At 38.6% G+C, this 22,651-nt stretch overlaps 1 protein-coding gene across 4 annotated transcripts in view; it reads left to right on the forward strand.

The window, feature by feature from the left end:
• Positions 1-22,651, forward strand: part of LOC144202051 (glypican-5-like) — a 72,103-nt gene that overhangs the window by 24,185 nt on the left and 25,267 nt on the right. For 3 of the 4 annotated variants that reach the window (XM_077724982.1, XM_077724983.1, XM_077724980.1), the window contains 3 exons: positions 7,223-7,389; positions 8,508-8,564; positions 10,404-10,526. In XM_077724982.1, the coding sequence (XP_077581108.1) occupies positions 7,223-7,389; positions 8,508-8,564; positions 10,404-10,526 (347 nt within the window). The remainder of the gene's footprint in view (positions 1-7,222; positions 7,390-8,507; positions 8,565-10,403; positions 10,527-22,651) is intronic. The other variant, XM_077724981.1, reaches the window with a different exon arrangement.

The raw sequence follows: 22,651 nt of genomic DNA on the forward strand, positions 1-22,651 counted from the left end.
ACCCACTATTTATCTTTGTAATGTATATGTTTTACATATCAAGTAGCCCACAAAGAATACATATATATTTATTTACATTTTCACAAAGTAAGAATATTGTATGAGGAAAATGAAATATTGCCACTTGGTGGTTTTGGCCTGGCATATAATCCCCTAAAACAATTTTTGCGGTCGCTCTCTCACACATAAAGTTCCGCTCACAAGACAGACTTGACGCTATATTGTGGATAATATAAAACTTGGAACCTCAATGTGTTACTGTAAGCTCATGTGTGTACTCTATGTCCAAGTATCAGATTTTTAGGAAATATTTTAAGAGCCTAGATAAGTTTTGACACTAGTATCGAAGACTGAAAGGCAAGATGGCAGAACCATACAGTGTATTGTAACACAGGGGTAGGGAAACTATGTCTCGGGAGCCATATGTGGCTCTTTTGATGGGTGTATATGGCTCTCCACCTTTTTAAATCATATTTTTTCTTCATTAGACTCTTCTGCATGCATCTTATCATTGATAGTCATTGATTAGCAACAGTGAAATCATGTTTTCAAAAGAATTCAGACTTTTTTTTTTACTTTCAAAGTGGTGAAATGAATAATAAATGCTCACATTTTCATGTATTTTGTACTTTTAAATTCTGAGTATGGCTCTCAAGGAATAATGTTTGAAAATATGAATTGTTTATGGCTCTCTTTGTCAAAAAGAATTCCCGACCCCTGTTGTAACACATTCCTGCTCATATTGAGATTCACTCTTGATGGATATGTGTTGCGAAGGAAGTGGTTATGGATATTAGTGGAGCATTTGGCTGGATTAAGTTGAGTTTACACAATAAGGAGGAACTGAAAGAGCATCCTGGAGATGTCCCTACTGTACTATGGAATTTTTTTTGTTAAATTGAGGCTCCAGTACTTGGTGGTCCTCTGTTCAAAGCTCTCCTGGTCTTGAGGCTATATTTTTTTCTTCGAGATCCCATTTCCATTATGCACAGTACATGCTCTTCTTGACAGAGCTTTACTTGGCTCTACTTGTCTTAGTTTGGGGTGGTCGATTTTCCACTACAAAATCAGTCATCGCTGGAAACATTTGGCATCATTCCTGTGAAGTAGCATTAAATGCATGGACGGAATGAAACATGGTTATGAAAAAGAGCAACAATGGAAGAGTAATTGCAGTTTTTCTTCTATATTTCATAAGGTCTATAAACATCTTCCTGAAAGGACGTTTTTTGTCACTTGGGATGTCTGCTTTTTTATCTCGAAGACATTCTTCAATTGCTAATAATCATCTTGGCATGAATGGCCTAGATTAATGAAATTGACTACATATTTGCAATCAAAATATGCCATACTTATTCTTCTCTCTTTTTGGTTTTACCCCAGCTTCTCATTAGGGTTCATGCGGGAATAATAATGGCAGCCTTAACCTCTAAATAATGGAAATAATTGCTGCAGTTTAAGTTCACCATGGTTTCATTTTTAAGAAATTGCAAACATTCTGCTTCATATAAAATGCATTTCTTTTAGAGAGGTTTGCTTTTTCAGTTTATTGGCAGTGTTTAACGTACAGTTTGGACTGAGTTTATTTGGTTTGGACAAACCTAACTGTGTTCCCTTGTTTGATCTTCAAAAATAATTCCTGTAAATGTGATATTTGAGTCGAAACAGTGGTGGTGGATACAAAATATTCTCCTGGCCAATCCATACTCATCTTTATAAGCTGTATGCATCATTGGCATTCTGTCCAAGCCTCAAACTGACTGACTGACTTACTCAGCACTCCATTAGCTAATGATGGTGGGCCCAGCCTTCCCCCTTCAGACAGTCACACATCTTTTTCTGGTCGTTCTTCTTCAGTATAATATGCTGACAATATGAAGTCGCCTCCAAAACCACAAAAAAAGAAGTCCCTCGTCTTTTCTAACCAAGAAATAACCACATGATTTAATGTCAAGTAATTAATTGCATTTTAGTAGAAGAACATAAGGCAGTGTTCCAGAGGACATTGATTTTTTTTCTTTGATACGTGTCTTAAAATGCTAAAAACATGTTTTGGTTATCCGTAAAAGCCCTTAGGAAGTGAAGTTTCTTTGTTTGTTGTTGTTTTGTTAGCTTTTTTTTATTTCCCTATATCCTCACAAGGTTTACAGGGGGTGCTAGATTATCCCAGCCAACTATGGGAAGTAAGGAACAGGCTGAATTTATTGCCAGCTAATTCCTGCAGAGTTACATTTATCTTATAGGAAGTTTATTAGTCTGTTCAGACATAGGAAAGACATATTAAACTGTCCATTTACTGTTGGATGTTTATAAATGCACTATCAAAATAGACGATTCAGTTTATTACACTTTCTTCCTTTCTGGAGTACTTGGTTTTTCATTGATTTTTGTCAACAAAAGCCCAAATTTTCTCCTTTTCCCAACCAAAATAGCCATTTCTATACACGTCTATGTATCTTAGACCACAACAGGAGCAGCTAGGTGACCACTAGCCAGATGTTAGGGTAGCCTTCAATCTACAGCTGCTAAACTTACCCCAGTCATTGCAATATTGTGCAGCTGTGGCTACAGCTGTGACACTTACATGGATGCCTACCTCATCTGTGTTAGCATTTCATTGGTAATTGCTGGTTCACTGGGTAGCTTCAAATGGACAAAGAAATTCCTCATTCCACATGCTCTCTCTTCATAGTCTCCAATGGATCTCAAGGCACAAGGAACTCATTTGACCTTACTCCATCTATTGACCACATCGTTAGAATAATGCCACTGTAATTGCGATATGTTTCCACGTATTGTGCCCAGAATTTTCCTAATTATGTACTTAAAGATGTGAAAATGTTGCAATTCAAACTAACGCCCATAGTTACATGGAACAATCAAGAAATAAATGTGGTTACAAGGCTGTCTGTTATTAAGTCTGCACTCAGGCAGCCATACCAACGAGCTTGGCCCTTCTTTCCGTAGTTTTCAGTTCAGTATGTTTTGTACCCTGCTCAGACCCCAGTTTGAGGATGGGTGGGGTCACTCTCTTTGCTTTTGCTATAAACCTTCCAAGTGGAGTGAGTTAGAAAAGTGTTCCTCTAGTGATTTAGATCTCAAGGACTTGTCCCTGTGATATATTAGGGACTGAGTCTCATTTTAATTAGCAATGACCTCATTCGAACATAATACAGAAAAAAAACTTTGAGAAGTTGTGGGGGTGGTGGCTGATTGACACGGATTGCAAACTGCACACTTAAGAAATGAATTTTAGAAGACCTTGAAATGTGTGAAAGCAATGGAAAATTTGGGAACACAATAATGGTACCAAACTCTTGTGTATGTGGAAAATGAAGTCATTACCATAAATCATACAAACAGACTTTTCAGTAGCATGAAACTACTGTAATTCATATGTTAATGCATATTGATATTTAATACTTGAGATATCTCATCAATATGGAAAGAATATGAAAAGCATTCAGTTTGCATATTAGGGTTTTAAAGCCCACTCTTGGACAAAGAGTGGGCAGTTGTTTCTGGCAAGGCAAGGCCGCCCAATTGCGCTGCATGCAATGGGCGAGAAGGGGGTGAGAAAGTTCCCTCAGCTTTACTGGGTAATCCCTTGATAAATAAACTAGGAAGGCAAGACCACCACTGCTATCTGTAAACCAATACTCCCCCAGAGGAGGGATGGCCCTGGGCTGGGTTAGCCATAGCTCATTTTCTTGGTGAGCTCTTTTTACACCCACTTGCCTCAAGATGATACACTTAACAGACACAGATATTGACACGTTCATTCAAAAGGATCATAAATATATTTCATGTATACTGTGTCGATGTTAAACATCCTGCTTTTCATTTATCTTCCATGTGCATAGGGGTAGGAACATCGCATTTTCTTGATTGTTTCTGTTGTTGGCATGGTCCTACCCATCAATCTTGATCGGTCAATGTCAGAAGGCAATAATACAAGGGATGTTTTGTAAAATTGCTGAAATTGTAAATGTAGAACAAGGACAAACATATTAAACTCTTGTGAATATAATTTTAAGAGCTGGTTTCAACAGTACTTGGATATTAAATAGTACTTAGATATTATCCTCTCTCATGAATCAACAGTGGATATTTAGATATTAAACTCTTGTTGAAAGCTGTTTTCAACAGTACTTACTCCCGGTCACCATTTGACTGGCGACCAAAAGACCGGGGACCAAAACATCCTGCGACCAAACGTCCGGCTAGGGTACAAACATATGGTCCAACACTAGTATGTGTGCTCAAGCTCAACCCGCATAGGATTTTCCTTCTCACGCCATCTTCAGGTCAAGAGATAATTGATTTATAGGCGGGTTCTTGTCCTGGTCGTAATTCAAGATGTCACTCAATTGGTCCTCCGGATTATGTAGTCATGAGAGAAATTTTAAGGGAACAAAACAGTGTTTCTTGAGTTAACCCCAGAACAAGAAGTTTGTTTCTGAAGGATGTCGCATTCTGTTTATATTCGCATGTTTTCTTAAGGCGTATAAACAGTTTGTGTTTTGTTTTTTCTAGTCCAGGGTTTTTTTGGCTGATCTCCTCTGGCTTCATCAAACGCAGAACCTCTTTGCACTCTCTGTAAAAATAAGGCGGTAGTTCAAACAGAACTAGGAATGACCTCCTGTTGACGGTCATATTTTCCCAGGATGTTTACATTTTTGTCTCTAAGAATAGCAAAGTGTCATACTATGACAGGTGAGAAGTGATATGGATTAGGAGAGGGACTATGAAAAATGGAGTTTTGTCTCGTAAATGTACACGAAAACTCACATACACTTGTTAGAGATAAACACTGTCCCCTACTAAAGGGAACACAAATTCATGATAGTCTATTTATCATTGTGCTATGCTGAAATGCTGTTTGTCTAAGACTGTGACCACTTTAACTTCTTATTTTATCCATATTAAGGCTTTAGATCAGGGGTGTCAAACATACGGCCCGCGGGCCGGATCTGGCCCGTCTGGTGGTTTGGTACGGCCCGGGGAAGAAGGCTGCATTGTGTAAAAAAATATGAATTTTCTTTAAAATTTGTAGTTCTTGTATTATCCGCTACGGGGCGCAGTGTTTTAGTACGTGCAGGCAAAATGAATTGACATTTATTTATGTTCTTATGTTATTCTCTTGTTCATAATATATTGTTCATAATGTAAAAGGAAAATTCTTTTAATACACATTTTGATAATTTACTCATTCTTTGCACTAATTATTAGTATTAGTGACTAATACAAAGGAAAAAAGTGGGCTTATTCTTAGTTCTATGTAATTTTGCAATGAGTTTACTGGTCCGGCCCGCTTGATCTCAAATTAAGATGGATTCGGCCCACAGACCAAATGGTGTTTGACACCCCTGCTTTAGATTGTAAAAATCAAAGTTGGATCTGGAAAATGTGTGCAAAATATCAGTTGCCACTGCTTTGAACAATATCATAATTTTGTTATTTTTCCAACTCAAAGAATAAGTATTTTGTGGGCTATTTTTTGCTACATGCTATAAATGACGCCATACCTACCAGTGGAAAAAAGATGTCCCTCCGCACATGTCGATTATTTAGAGACAATCGAGTAGTGGAACACATGCAAAGAGCGTTTGGCTTAACTTGCAGATTCCATAGGCTACTTTGAATGGCAGTTGCCATGCTCTATCTTTTCTCACTGCCATAATGCTATGTGTATGTGTTTGCATGTGTGGAATGTTTGCATGAACATGTGTGGAGGGACTTGCATGTGTGGCTACAAGGCATTCCACCACATGTGAGTGTTTTATGGGTCCGGTGGGACTTAAGGTTAATGCAATAAAACAACCTTACCCGTGCCCTGCGTCTGCTTTAAAAGAGGATTTAAGGCTGAGGAGGAGTAAAAGACACGTAAAAAAAAGTACTAGGAACACAACGTAGTGTGTAAATGTACAATATAGATGACAGTTCTATTGCTGTGAGGAAGTATCTGTCTAACCCACTTCTGAATACTCAATGAGTGAAAGGTGGAAACCTAGATGCAATCTCTACTAATAATAGCCGAATAATTGGGTTAGTGTAGATTTTTTAGTAGCCGAGTGTGACATTTCTGAATTGTTATAATGTTTTATCTAGATAGGGGGAGCTATGTGCTTTTGGGGGAAAAACAGATGTAAATGCAGGTATGTTTTGTACATTCAGATTGATTGTAAAGTATCATGTCAACTTTGTATGGGTACACAAAGCCAAGAGATTATCGGATGTAACCACTTCACATGATGTGAAACCACATTTAAACCACTTTGGTCCTTCTATATTATTTATTTTTTGATAGGATTCTGGATGTCCCATTTCAGTCTTGGTACTATGACAGACATCTGGTTCAGGGCAGGAGGCTTGGGATTGTTGTGGACTTGTGGTTTTGTGTGTGGTGTACTGTGTTTGTCATTCGAAGTACACCACACTTTGAGGGCAGTAAACCACATAGCAATTTTTTCCTCATCATGTGTGGGCTCATTCAACATTTTAATGAACATGACTGCTTTTTTCTGTGAGATATTTGATTTTTTTTCAACAATTCACTTGATGTTTACCCCACCAAAGCTTCCACACAATCAACAGCATTATTGGTATTGTTATTGAGTTGATTAGTAGTATAGCAATAAATAAAACTAGCCATTTGTTGCATTCCCTAAACCATAAAACTTAAATGTATTACCTCTTTTCAGCATTCAACCACTGAAATCATTACACTGTCCTTCTCCCTAATTGAAGAGCACTAAATAATGTTACCCATAGGCTTTTAAGCCAATGAGCTGTCATTGATTTTGGTTTGTAGCAACAATTCTCCTGAATTCTCGTTGACCCTAATGCCTCTTCTTCTCCAGTACTGACTTTAATAGCCCACTTGAGATCCTTGCCCCCATTTCCAAGCTGCACATAGCGTTAACCTCCATGAGGTAGTGGAATGTTGTACATTTCACTGTCAGCACCCTCAGCAACCTTCCTTGACTGCGTTTGGGTTCTCTTTTTAGAGTCAACGCTGGGAAGCATTTAACCCCTTTAATAAAAACGGATCAGTCATTCCTGCAATTCACCATAAGAGTCAAGTCGTGTGCTCTCAAGTGAGCAGGTGTCAGCTGGTTTATGGAAGTCACCCGCCATAGCTCCACCACCCCTGCTGTCATGTGTTTTCTTAGCCTAACAAGTGTGTCTATGTTTTTTTTCCCCTCTGTGTTCCCCACAGGTAGACAAGGTGTGTGGCCTGACGACTAGGGCGCCTACTGGCATGCAGCCTACCGGACCTGAGGTCACGACCCCAAGCGGCGGGGTCTCACCAACTCGGCTTCCTGATGCCGCTCCATTCAAACCTTTGCCAGAGCAATGGCTTGGGCGCTTTGCTCATTTGAGAAGGTAAGACAAAGGAATTGGTGGGAAATGAGTTATTATAAGGCTGAGATTTAAATAGTGGTGTAAAACTGTTAGTTTTATTCATTTTCACTCAAATATACATATTACTGACAATAATTTACACTGTAATCACAAAAGTGTATTCTATTATGATTGTTTATTTCCAAGTTTCCCCCTCAAATGTTTAGAAATGCCCCTTTAACAATTATTTTTATGAAATGACAAAACTGCGACTAACCAGATCCATTGTCAAAGTTGCCTCCAATTCGAATGCAGCTTTAAGACCCCAACTTCACATTATCATCTGATAAATCATCATAATTTATCCCCCTTTTAAAGTCAAACCCTTGTTTCTCTTCGCTGAAATACCACACTCAACTTATCCACCCCAGACAAATGTTTGAAACCACACAGCCATCTTTTTCATCCCCCTTCTACATCGCACATGTACTCCACCTGGCTTTTTAGGCAGTCCTCCCATACCCAAAGCAACTGGCACTAACATGTCACCCAAGCATAGGTAAGCTTAATCATCACAAACCAACTATTTCCTGTTTACCCAGACAGCCATACCGCCGAATCTTAACACACGCCGGCCTCCAATGAACTACTAAGTCCAACAAACACATTTGCGGCGTTCCCTGTCTGACCTTGTTTCCAACCATGAATCACTACTCCGATGCCAACTGAACTGACAGGTCCAGCCTGGCATTGCCACCATCATTCATTCATTCATTACAACATGATCCAGGGTTCCCACAGTTTTCCAACCCTGTGTGGGAGCTGACCACTAAACAGAGATTTTACTGCGTTGCTGAAAAAGAAAGTCGACAAAAAAAAGTTTCGTTTCAGCGGAAAGAAATTTGGATTCATGAATTGAAGACTTTTTACTAACATAAATCATACATGACATGGCAGAATTTGTGGTCATAACGTAGATGGAAAGGATTGTGAATCTCATTGTGTTTCTGCATGCGCATGTGTCTTTTCCTTCTTACCACATGGTCATGACGTGCTATTATTGTTTCTGTTTTCTGTCTCTCACCCCAAAACTTTGATTTCCCCTGCATCCTCCTTGCTTGCATCAATTTCAACCGGACTACAACTCCCATCATTCCCAGCTCGCTCCCACTGAAACCCTCCAAGAATAATAAACATAGTCTGAGAACACTCTCTAGGTAAGCATGCATCCTAGTAATTGTACCTCCAACCATCTTTAATTTTGCTGTTGACATTTACATTTTGTTTGTTCCATTGTCATCAAAATCTTACTTCATTCTTTTGAGAATGAAAAAACAATTGCCAACTAAAAAGCAATAGTTTTTACAACCTGGATTTTTGTTGTGCTTATATTTGTGACAATTTCTTCTAATGGGTCTGGGTAGAATTTAAGCCTACACACAATCTGCACTTAAATCTGTATAATGTATCTCTAAATATAGTATACATGATTAAAAGATAATCTTAGAGCGGTGCTCGGACGTTTGGTCGCTGGTCTTTTGGTCGCTGGTCTTTTGGTCGCTGGTCTTTTGGCCGCTGGTCTTTTGGCCGCTGGTCTTTTGGTCGCTGGTCTTTTGGTCGCCGGTCAAATGTACTTGGATATTAAACAGTACTTAGATATTAAACTCTCTCTCATGAATATCATTTTGAGAGCTGGCTTCAACAGTAAACTCTGTCACCATTTGACCGGCGACCAAAAGGGACCAAAAGACCGGCGACCAAACGTCCCGTTACCAAAAGACCAGCGACCAAACGTCCCGTTACCAAAAGACCAGCGACCAAACGTCCGGTCACGTCACAAAGCACACGTGGTCCCAAATTTGCTTTATTCAATTGTTGTTTTTCTGTTTTTCATCATTTCAATTTTACCCAATGGTGCACGTCAGCATTGTAACGATTTTCTCGTCTAATATGTATCACTTTAGTTGACATAAGTATTAATGTGAACTAGTCCCAATTAATCGCTGGCTAGTTACGACAAAGTCTGCTGGCAGAGCCCCCTTCAGACCGCCTCCTAGTCAGCCACAAGTGTACACTAGTCATGCAGTGAAATAGTGATTGAGGGCTAATATTTCTTGTTTTTATTTAAGCCAGACTTACTAGGGACCCTGTGGCGTTTAGACCTAAAAGGACTTAAGATCAAAGAGCCATAATAAGGATGTTGTGTACATTACGTCAGTGTAAATTCTCATTTGACCAAGCCACTGTGATCCATCGTGTCAGAATCCAAGTACATCTTTAGAAGGAAATAGGCCTTTTCGGATTAATGGCAAAAATGTCAACATTCAATAAGTCAACTTGGCTTCAATACAACCTTTCTTGGGTAAACCTGATGTCTAAAGTTAAAATGGAACGAACTAGCTCTTTGTAGACTTTGGAACATTTATCTTACCTCCATTGTCAGGTCACTTAGCAACCAGTAGAGGGCAAAACCAGGCTTCACTGAGGACAGTTGCTGTGAAATGCACCCTAGCTCGCACAGGGAGCGTTGCTTGGGTGAGGGAGGGAGGGGGGGTCATATGACAGCCATAAAATGTCCAGCTTTCCATTGACCCTTTTGGTGGAGACACATAAATTGCTGCCATTGGTCTTTGAAGGTGGATTTCAACTTTTTATCGCTCATCTTCATTGTCCTTTTTTTGTTAGCTTTGATTGCCTTGAATTTCATGGAGGTGCTCTAGACAAACAGGTCTTTAAAGGGACATATCAGTTATAGAATATATATTCTACTTGGTTTGAATATACGTCAACTCTCCCACAGAAAGCATCCAGGGAAAGTAATGCTAGTTGAGGTTGAGATGAGCTGAATAAGCACACTAAATAAGGTCTTTTATAGTGAATATATGCCTTTTGCACCACTAAAATAGTTTAAAATGAAGATATTTCCATGTTGTTCTTTCCAAAGTCATATCTTAGACAGTTTTGTTCACCAAAGACCTGTATGGATCTTCACATGTTAGATAGATATGATAATGTATTGATGCAATGGCTCTATCTCACATTTTATCTCTTCACAGGGACTTCTTGATGTACCTACAGCGCTACAAGTCCTTTTATGCAGCACTCCCGGAGATGCTCTGTGAAGGAGAGAACGTACTGGATGATGCCACATGCTGGAGTGGAAATGAGGTGGTGGAAAGGTGAGATACTTGGACGGGAAATGTGTATTTAATAAGCCATTGTGAGTGTGAATGAACGGTTTGTCCAAAACTCATGACAAAGTTCAACTCCTTCATTTGAAGTCACAAGTTCAAATTCCATGGTAACCTCAACTCTTGGCACTGCCATCACTTTGGCTTTGACGAAGGAGAAACAAATGTACATAGCGGCCGTTTCCTCGATACAAGAAAGTCTAAAATCCCAGGGTTGTTATTGCTACTTGAATAAGGTCATATTTTCGCTACTCATTGGCTATGATGTAGTTGAGGATTTGAGAAAATATGAGTTGTTTATGCTACCCTAAGGCGCTGCCCAAGTCATCTTCTCCTACCATACTGTGCCAACCACATATTGACCAGACCACCCATTCATTAGAGCTTGTGACACTGTGTCAGCGCACAAAGTACAGTTGTCAGCCGGTCTCGGTGTGCCAACTTCATGATCAGTAACATACGATTTTCGCAAACACCAGGCTCAAAGCCAATTTTGCACCTGAAGCAAAACAATGTTTGCGAGATGACTGCCAAGACGTCCAACCCTTAAGATTAGTGCTAATGTCTCTTAATATCATATAATCACGCACTCTCGGTTAAAAGCCAGTTCTTTTCTTGTGGTGTCAAGTAGTCTTGGGCGAAAAAAAGAAAACAGAACCCCGCTGAGACATTTGGCTCCACTCATAAACTCTTCAGACTGCCTTTTGTGGAATGAATCACTGGGAGGAAGACGAACCCAAGAGAAGAAGAAGAAGATCCGTTGGCGTTTCGATACCCCCTGTGCCTCCCTGTGCCCCTGATTAGGGCAGCATGGTGATTCGAGGGGGGAGGAGGGAAACTTGGCAGCATAAAGACCCATTGTAGAGTCACTAGAGTGGGCCACAGCCCTGCCATGGGGACCCTCAAAGCTTTTTGGGATGAACAAAGACCCTGCTATGAGGGCTGCATGGGAAAGACTTTGCAACCACTACTGCTGACTGTCCATAACGTGCCTGGGAAAGTTAGATGAGAAGCTTGGGCAGAAAGTTTAATGGCAAAATATGAGAGGAGATGTGGCATATGTATCAAAATCGACTTTTTATCCCCTATGGATATGTTGGGTTTTCCCTACAAACATCCACGTTGGCACATCCATCAACGCGAGGTTCATATTCTGTTTAACAGCTGGAGGAGGGCTTCATGCAATGGTAGCGTGCACGAGTAAGAGATACACATGCACACCATGGTATGTTATAATACCTCCAAGTATATTGAAGGCAACAGGGATTGAAATTCTCTTCCTCTTTATTCACTATTTGATGACAGAAGTGGGAGGGGTGGCTAGCTGTTGTAAACAGCCAAACTTAAAGTGCGTCCTGGCATGTGTTCAAACATCTTATGAACATACACATGTAAATAGTTTACACTCTCTGTCCGGAAAGATAAGATTATCCAAAATAAACACGCTTGTTTTAGTTAGTTCGGACCATGTCACAACACTACTTAGACTCAATAAATCATGGGAAAGAAATATATCCAAAAACAACTGTGGTAACAACAAAATGAATATGATTCAAGTTAAACATGGCACAGACAATAATCATGATAAAACAATAATGGGAGAAGAAAAATAAACACTCAAAACGTATTTGGAGCCGATAAACAACATTAATGCTGTAAATGCAATCAAGTCAAAGTCAAGTCAAAAGCCTTTATTGTCATTATGAGGAAAACTGGTAGTCCAATTGCTATTATTTCACCTAATTTGAATACATTCTATCTATGATTAGAATATATGTTTTTTATTTGATGATTGCCTTAAAACAAAAATTGAAGAAACTGGTTTCTGCATAGAATACTCAATGCACTCTGCTTATTGCTGTCATTAGCTTTCTAGTGTTTTATGGGCTGTAGTTTATTCTGGGATGTGTGATTTATCACTAAGTCTCAGCTACAGCCATGGAAGCAAACAATAACAGTCAAAATGGCCTGCAAAGCCTTGCTTTCTGGCGCCTGGTAGCCTTACCACAATATGATATGCTGCTCTGCCTTGAAATTGCTTGATTAAATAATGTGTGTCATGAAAGAGTGCACACTCCCTCCGTCTTTGAGATAGGAGCATAAGTGGAAATTTGGGAGAAGTAAATAAACTAAAATGAAAAGCATTTGGTACTTAAACACACTACTGAGGAAGCCCGTTGTTATCACAAAATGAAAAAAATCTATCACATCGTTCTGAGTCAATACAGACTGCGGTGATGAATATTGTTTTTCATATTGCTACGTGATTTGGTTTTTGACAAAACCGATGCCAAGAAATTCCTTCAAATACGTTTAGTAAGTCAAACAATTTTGTGTTATAATTCATAACTATACCGGTCTTCTATAGTACTTTGTGTGTGTATATATATGTCTATTTATAAACAAGAACACGTGTGGGTTGTGTAATGGATCTGTACTTCATTGTTATTCAAGATGGATGAATACTTAGCCATGACTATATTTTACGTGATCCCAAAGATTCATTGCGAAAGACGGACCACAGACGGCGTACGAGCCCCCGAATGCCTTACATTTTTATACCTTTATGACAATCCATTTGTTTATCATTTTAACATCTGGAATTCATTCCATCCGTGCGGCAAGGGAGGGAGGGAGGGAAGAGTGTTCCACCAGGCAAAAGCCATGACAAAAAAAAATCCTTTTTGCTTTCTTTTGCACATTTTTCAATTTACATTTATGACATAGTCCTTCCTAAATGCTACCAACAATCCCTATCCTCTGTTTATCCTTAATTCATCTTTGAGAGCCCATTCCTTTCCCATAACCCCTTTGCTGATGTAAATGACCTTCTTGACATTGTGGCATTACTGCTTTCATATCATCAACACTTGCATTTTAGCTCCATACATTTTTACATCAACAGTAAAAGCAATTTCCGCACTTACTTTGTTTGTTAAACTTGAGTAGTAAAGTTATTAAAATTTACTTTATTTATATACTTGCACGTTTTGCTCTGCCTTGAAAAAAATAGTGTTTATGGCTTTCCAAATGTCTAACGTGAGAATTTATGAGAGGCCTTGGAAGCGTTATGCATTCGTTTAGTGTACTTCCAACTTTCCAGCATTCTATTGCAATGAATGGGCTACAGTTTCACTTCTGCCGCATGCCTAGCCTATGGATGAGTTGATGTAATATAATTAAAGTACCACAATAGGTTTACTTAGTGAGGTAGGGCATTCAGTAAGCATTTTTTCTCACCCCTTTTGCATGACATTGCATTCATAGTAGGAAATGATGAGAAACAGGAGAGGGGAAAGGATGTAGGCGTGAGGACACAGTGGATGCAAGGATGAGGGTGAGATAATTGATGGAGGGAAGAGAAGAATGAGAGATGTAGGTCAGCTGTAGGAGGAAGCATTGGCTTTGCGACTCCATCATAAAGGCCTCGCTGTTTGAGTGGCTCATTATCTTGTGTACGTCCTGTATCTTAATTTGACGTAGATTTGGATGTATCACGCCATTGGACAAAAGGCAAAATGCTTACAAGCACGTACTAGGAAGGCCTGGTTCCCAGGACTCTAACTTCTATTAGTGACATACACTGCAGGTTAAAGTTATGAGATAGGAAGATAATAGGCATAATTTTGATTTAAATATGGGGTAATTCAATTAGTATTTGAGTTTGACACTGCATAGCTTTTTCCAATCAGTAACCTATTTAATTTTGGTCCATTTTTGGAAGGATTTTATAAGAAATGACACTCAAAAAATGCATATACGTACTAATAACTGAGCCAAATGTAAGCATTTGACCTCCCTTCTTATTAATGTAATAGTCAGACTGGTTATTCCAATATTTTAGCTCTACTTTTAGAAAATAGCATTGCTTTGCCATCCAGTAGTACTGCATATATTTCATTTATATTAAATTATCATAGTAGTCGTTCAAGTACTGTATTTTCACGACTATAAGGCGCATTGCATTTAAAGGCGCATCCTCAATGAATGACACATTTTAATTTTTATACATATATAAAGCACACTGGATTAAAAGGCGCCCTATTTTGGAAAATTTCAGGCTTTTAAGTGCGCCTTATAGTCGTGAATATACGGTATTCGAAATGTCAAAATGTGCATGATAAGGGTCATTGGTGTGTGTTTTTTTAAACTAAGAAGTTTCTGCCTTAATGGCTTGTCACATATGCAGGTCATTGGTTCTGCATTTCAATGCATTTAAAAAAAAAAAAATACCACTTTGGAAATAGAGCCATGTTGTATAAGAAAGGACTCCTAGGCACCTACAAACTCTCTTTGTTGAGTCTGCCTTTTAACAGCGTTCAAAGGCAGAGAAAATCCACCTTCTAAACTACACTTTGATCCACACACGCATCTCGTAAATGCGTGGACACGGGATTACGGCCTTCCATGGACACATTCACGTAGCGCCATCACAGAATTAGGGCAATTTAAAGTGAAGCCGCCTAACTTTTTTTTTATCTTTCTTAAGCAAGTCAAGTGTTTTTTTTGTCTCAATTTTTCGCCGCAACGTGTTGAACTTTGTCTGATGTTCATTTCCGGGGTTCACGGCTTCAACGAGTCAAAGGTTTTATGTTGCATGTCAGTGTGACTTCATGTTTATATCTATGTGGTATTTAGCATTAGGGTGAAAATATGAGCATGTTGTTTAGGTCCATTTTCCAAATTTTGAAGTTTTAAGAGGAAGTCTAACGAAGCGGATAGTTATGTGAGTGAATGACAGCTACGGAAGGATCGAGGTGAAGCTACCACAAGCTCACGCTGTGCAAACAACAGCCGTACAGTAATGCACTGTGGAGGGTGTTTGTATGCATGTGTGCCTGTGATCTGCACACTGTGTGGTAACCTGAAACCACAGGGAAAACTTTCCTAGAATTCCAGGTGGGTTTGAGTGTCATAGCTCGCTCACTGGGACCTCATGAGTGCTACTGGGAATGCTGTCCCTACAAGGAATAGCGACAGACTGCAGGGAAAGTCCCTACACCTTCACGCACAAATACTCTAATGTACAGGATAGTCTATACATAGTCTGTGAAGTGAAATGTAATCTGTGCAGAGACCACTGTGTAAATCTGTATTCCTTAACTAGAATCCAACCATTTAACTGCCAACTATAGGTGTCTATACAGTATGTCAAGGACATTTTTAAACTGGTAGGTGTGGTAGAGGATTTCGACCAGTTTGGGTTATGGATTTTATGGTTGTGATGAAGAAGATATATGTTTAGGAGGAAGGAGAGAACACAAGGCGTAATGTGTGTAGGATTTTGTTCCAAATGATGCAGTGTAGATAGTTTAAGCAATGAATTTTGTGCTGAAATTAGCAGCATCCAATGTTCTGTCTAAGCTAGCGGGTGCACAATTGCGCACTATTCTCGTCTTCTTTGCGCAGCAGCAATCATATGGCGCGCAGTAAATAAAATCCAAACTTTTTTTATTTTTTTTGTACCCCTTTCCTCATGATGGTGCCATTTACGCGGAAGCCAGTGGTAGTAGCTCTGTCCACTCTTATGTTTTTTGTGTTTTACAGCATGTTTTATATGAAAAATTAGAGGGAACATTGCATATGGCAGGTGTGATACTGGTGTGCCCAAAGCGAGCAATGATGATGTCACTCACACTGGTACTCAGTGCACTCAGGGAGGTTGTTTTTCTGCCCAGACCAATGAAAAATTAGAGGGAACATTGGCAGAATCTGACTGCAATGAAAAGGTGTCGTCTTCGTTGATTGAAGGGAAAACCTGGAAGCATTTGGCTCTTTGTAGAATTGGTTTCAAACATGCTCTAGATCGGAAGATTAAATCACTTCGGGTTTGAGATTGGCACCGTTTGGAGTCAAAGAACAAGAATTGAAGCTAAAAAAAAACAGCATGTTTTAGATTTCAAGTCAGGCTTATTCACATTCAACATTCTTGTTCAACATTACTGAGTGACTTATACTATTTGGGCGACGCATCCAACTTCCAATCTGTTGCTGACTGACAGATAGGCCTGCTCATGATACATTTTAAGGTTGTGGTTGGGATTCTGGCCCAGAAATGTCAATGTCAATACTACCAGCTGCCTGACTTTCTTTCAATAACTAACCTTTGGCTATATTTTTTAAGTCTGTCTCTCTGCAGTTTGATCAAGCCTGCAGGATGAAATATGCACTGTTATTGTGTGCATGTGTGTGTGTGTAGGGGGAATGCCAAGTTTGGCTTCACGTTGAAATCCACTGAATGCACATGGCTTGGTGGTCTATGTTTGTGTATGTCATGTATGTTCAGGTTGCGTGTTTTATAGCAGGCCACGTAGACCGACCTTTTGCCCTTTCACTCAACACCTTCATCGTCAACTACTATGCATGTACTATGTAAAGTTAATAAGTTTGTTTGCCTTATTTCGTATGGGTGTGTACATATATATTCCCTGGCCAGATGCATCATTGGGTACACCTGCATAATCCAACAAGGTTTGTGTGTGTTCAAATATATGTATTTTTTTTACTTTAGAGTAATGCGGTTTTAGTTTGCAGCAATGTAGAACTTTCAAGTTTTGAAAAAGTTCATTATATTGGAATTAAATTTGTGTAGCAACACATGGGATACAAATAATCACACCATATTTACTTGACAATCTGCAAAACCACCATGATGTGATGCTATTATCCTCTTAGAGGTAGTAAGTAGTCTTGGTTGTTTTCTATTGCAGTTTACTTGTTAATGTAGGAGTATAATATCTAGATTTTTCTATTTTAATGTTTATGAGTGGAATCTAGGGAAGGGATAAACTTCTATCTCAACTCACAATGATATTTTTACTGTGTTTGACAAGTAAACTCGTCTCTTAACCACCCAAGCACAGTTTTATAAAGAAATAACTTGCTCTGTCTCAAACAACAGCAATAAGAATCAGCAATGCTTGTTGTAGTTGTTGTAAGACCAGTTTTTGGACTTAGTGCATTTAGCAGGTGTCCCTTATAAAATGACCATAGAGTGTCAGCTGTCACGTGACTACAAAATAGGAATTTATGTGGAAACACCACATTTTCATTGTCAATTGTAATCCTCCGTGTTAACTACGAGTTTACTTGGAGCCATAGATCACATTGTGGTTTAAATCGGACAGACAGACAGACAAACAGGTGGCAGGACCAGACCAGGGAATCATGGTGCTTCCCCTCCAACCCCCCACCCACATCCATCCACCTGTCTAAACTCCAGGGCATAGTTTACTACCCTGGCCTGCCCCTGCTTGCCCTTGTTTGCCTTCACATACACCAAGTGTCCTTCCACACCCTAAACCAGAATTACACACCCCCCAATAAACAAAAGTGGAATGTAAACAAAACAAAATAGTCAATGCAGTCAATGCAATTGAAGGGGAAAATGCAGTAACAACATACTGAACAGTATTAAACATAAGAATCTATCCGAAGAATAATCTACTATTCTGCTATATCTTGCAATGTGCATTATATCTAGGTCTTTATCCTAAAATGGCCTTGTTACTGAACATTATTTTGTAAAATGTGATATTTGATGCTGTTATTTTGTTTAGAATTGTCATTATAGTATGCAAGTGGTTAGAATGTTGGAAATGCCAGTGTAGGTGCTTCTGTGTTGAAATAATCAGTAGGTCTCTAGAGTCTTTGATTGGAGAGAGATGCTTCCACCTAGTGGTTAAGTATTATCATTGAAGATAGTTTTGTGATGTTTTTTTCTAGTCCTCAACCACAACAAATGTCTTCAAGGGCTTCACAGGTCACAGTTGAGTAATAAGAACAGTAAACTTTCCATATGTATGAATAATTGTGGGCGTGAATGATTGTTTGTCTACAAATGGCCGGCAACCAAATCAGGCTGACCCCCTTAAAGTTCCATTGTTAGCCAGAATAGGCTCCAGCACCCCTAGCAACCCTCTTGAAGTGAATGAATATATTATATAAGTCAATGGTAACAAGCAGTTTGTTTACTCCGGCTATTTTATTCTTCCTAATTTGGTTTTCTGTAGAAATGTGATGTCAAGTGTATACAATTCCTAATACCGTTTCCCAATGGCTAAAAGGTTTACAGAAAGTCTGTTTTAATGAGAGTGCTGATTCCAAGCAACAGGCGACTCATTGTGATGGCAGGCAGTTACACCCTGTGACAGGCTTAATCTAGTTCGGGGAAAGTTATGTCTGGATAGAGTCACACGGAAACCTGTGTAACTGTCTCCAGATGCAACTGAAAACAACGGCTGAATCATTTCCATTTTTTGAATCACTCCCATTAAATGTATGTTAAAACAGATAGTCAGAAACTGAAATGGCACAGCAAAATTTGATTACGATAGTAACGCATAGATTTATTGATTGATTGGGTGTGTTTCCTTGTGTGTCTTTTCCACATGATTGTATGAGTTTCACCTGCTGTGTTCCAGGTGATTGTGATTGTCATCAATCCCTGTCTATGTATTTAAACCCCGTGTGTTTGTGCATCCGTATGTATTTTCTATCTATTGTTATGTCCGTCTTTCATTAGTGTGTGTCTCCTCTGTTAAATTAGCTTTTTGTTAATTTTTATCACAGTTTTATTGTTTTTAGGATTATTTTGGACTTATTTTTTCTATTACAAGCACTCAAGTGCCTCCAAGTTTTTAAGGAGGCCTTGCACTACTTTTTAAGGAAAATAATATGGCTTTTAGTGCATGTTATTGTCCACAAGAGCGCAGTATGGCAACTAAAATCAGTTCCCTATTTCACTTTCCCCACAAGGTCCTTTAGTTCAACATGTCCAAGGATAATGAATACAGCAATCCTGACTTCCAACATTACTCTTGAGCAATGTAAAACTATATAAATACATTTTTAGAGCTTATGACCTTCCACGGCATTGTGGTCAATCGATCACATAGCTTTTAATGGCTATATCACCTTACAGAGATTCACAAATGAGACAAGGAGAGTGCGTACTTGCCCACATATTGTCGGCGAGATCCGTTTGTCACCAAGTGTGAGTCACTTCAAGCAAATGAATGCGGCTCTCTGCGCCAACCGTAATTGTTTGATAAATCGATCTGTGTTCATTAGTCCGTAGTAGTACTATGGAGTTCAAACACGGCTTGCTGGTTTGCAATGGCAAGTAATAGCCTGCTGATGAGCCACACACACTTAACATTGACTCTGCCTATGGGATGATTACAAATAGATGGATAAAATAGTCTGGCCATTAACTTGGCTACATGGTAGACTGGTATGTGATTTCTACTAAGTGTACTAAGTGAATCATTATTAGTCATTGATCTCACTCATTTTATGTTACTCCCTTTTTTTGGTCCCTAGGGTTGGTTCAGTTTGCTTAGTGAGCATACCAAGACATGATGGGACATGGGCTAAACTGACAAAACAAAGTACTTGTTGAAATGGACAAAATGCCTCGTTTTTGTAACACAAGTTAAAGACTAACTGTTTTGAAATGGCTTAATCTAGCTATAAATTAAACTCAAATGTGTAACTGTATCTCTTAGTGTCATGCAATCCCCCCCAAAAAAATGTATCCTTTCAAAATTAAACAAAAAAAATGATAAATACCCAGTCCATTTACCTAAAATGGAAGAGTGAAGATAAATATTTGTTTACATCTGCCCTGTGACACTGAGTGGTGACCTCACTAATTCTTTTAAGACTCTAACGAAACCAAGTACCAATTGCCGTCTTAATTCAAATAAAATGAGGGGTATTATACTAAATTCAATAAGAGAGAATATGATTAGTAATTTATGAGACAGCTGAAACTATCCCTGTAGCAATTATTTTTTATTACAGCAATTTCACATTTTTAACTTGTTTATGCTGCATGCTTAATGAGTACATCAATTTCATGTTGCATCCAGAAAATAGATAAAAAAGAAGGTAGGCTGACTTGCTGAGCTCAAGAGGGAAAAAAAATGAAACTTTATGATTATGTAGAATAGGATTTATGGGAGATCTATTAGAAAAAAAGTGATTAGGAACTAGATCCTATCAGTTGTTGACATAAAATCTATATTGTGTAAATAGTAATCGCTCTTTCTGCTTTCTATTTTGACGAGTAATTAGACTAAACTTATTTTATTGTTGTTAGTTTAATGGTTTATTCCAAACTGGTGGTTGGAGCTCCACAATGGCTACTTGTCCTTTTGGTCAGATTCTGCACAGGTGTGTTGCCTCAGGTGCCTGTCTATGACCAAAAAAAAAAACAGTAAAATGTCATTGATGTTAAGCTTCTTGCTTTTGCTGTTGCATGGTTCTGGCTGTGTTCAACTCTGCTTCCCTTTCTGACTCATCACTCAATATAACAGCATTTAACAAGGCTGCGGAAGGCCGTGACAGAGGGGCAGCCGCTCGGCTATTAGCCAAGTCCGCAAAAATTCCATGGCTCTCTAGACTCGGCTTCTAAACGGAGCAAGAGAGAGTATATTTTAAGACTGATTCCAGCTTAGTCTATGTGGTATTTCCAAGTATCTGTTAGATCATTGTCTCGCTTGGGTGTTCCACAGGACATATATGGACATGTAAAGCTAAAAATCACAATTTTAATGAATAACTTGATTAATAATATTACTTTTAGTTCTCAGATGAGTGAGGAATTAATTTTAGTGCAAAAATTAGCATTTTTTTTCGATTTTGTAATATGACCAAATTGAAATTTAGTAAAGGGGTCAGCACAAGATATGATACAGATAAAAAAGTGCATCCGTTAACAGTACATATGAAACATAAACAGAAAAAAAGGACTAAAGTATTAAGATACTCATCATTAAAGTAAAAAGTATGAAGTACAAAGTCAAGTAAAAAGGTATGTATTGAGAAATATTAAAATGTCATTTAAAAAAAGATAGAGGGGCTGTAAAACACCAAAAACAAATATGAGTGGACAGAACTACTGCTACTGGCTTCCACGTGATGGCGCCATCTTGGGGTAAAAAATAAAATAAAATAAAAAATTTGGACACCGTCGGCGGGCCAGATTAAAAAGCCTAACGGGCCCATATATGGCCCGCGGGCCGTAGTTTGCCCATCACTGAGCCAGAACCTGAGGGTTTTAAAGTACTTGTTTACTGACTGGCTCACAACAAATTGCTGTGGACAAACGAGAAACAATAAATACATACATAAATAATGGATCCAAATGCAGGGCTGATTGTATCATGACATTCGGAAAAGTACACTTTTTTATTTCAGCCTGGTTGCCCTGAAAATGACCTCTTGTGCTTTTCCGTCTGCTGCTTCTTGCACTTTTCATGATCTTTGTATTTTCATACTATTTAAATGCCTTAAGGCTGCAACAGTATGCGTAACTCACAGTTTATTGGAACAACGAAATATTTTACGAATGCTAAAATATGTATGGAGCTTGTTTTTTTATAAATTAGGTAGAAATATGGCTGTGGTTAAAGAGTTAAAGGGTCTTAGTGTTAGAAATGTCTTCTTTTATAGGCTTCAGGTTCTGTAACATTTGAGTGTGTTTGCATACTCTTGTTTTCAGTGCTAGGACTACAGTGTACACAGATAAATCAATCTGATTAAATGTTTGGAAAAGGGCTTTTGACAATTGACAGTTCATGTGCTGAGAGTTAGATCACCAAACGTTACGAAGATGTTAGTAGTGTGAGAACACTCTGGCCTTTTCCGAACAAAACCTCCACTTCAGAATACTTCAAAGTTACTGTCTTCACTCTGCTCGTAAAAAAAAAAAAAAGTTAGGCTGGACATTCTTTCTCTGCTTGCTCATGAGCAGTCTTTCACTTTTTGTACTTGCAGATTAAAGTTTCCAAGCAGTACATTTGTAAACAATGTTTTCATTGTTGTTGAGTGGTGGGTTCTTTTGTTTGTATGATTTATATGGAAAACACTTTTGGTGAAAGATATGAGAATCCTAATGCAACGTTTTTGATGAAAAGAGCTACAAACAATTCATATTTTCCAATGTTATTCCTTATGAGCCATACTATGAATTTAAAAGTCAAAATACATACATGTAAACAAGTGCTTTATCAATTTTTTTCATAATTTCACCACTTTTAAAGTGGAAAAAATGAATATTTTTAAATAAATATTCTTATACTGTTGCTAATCAATGAGAGGATGCA

Source organism: Stigmatopora nigra, chromosome 9 (genome assembly GCF_051989575.1).
Source record: "Stigmatopora nigra isolate UIUO_SnigA chromosome 9, RoL_Snig_1.1, whole genome shotgun sequence".
Classification (NCBI taxonomy): Eukaryota; Metazoa; Chordata; class Actinopteri; order Syngnathiformes; family Syngnathidae; genus Stigmatopora; species Stigmatopora nigra.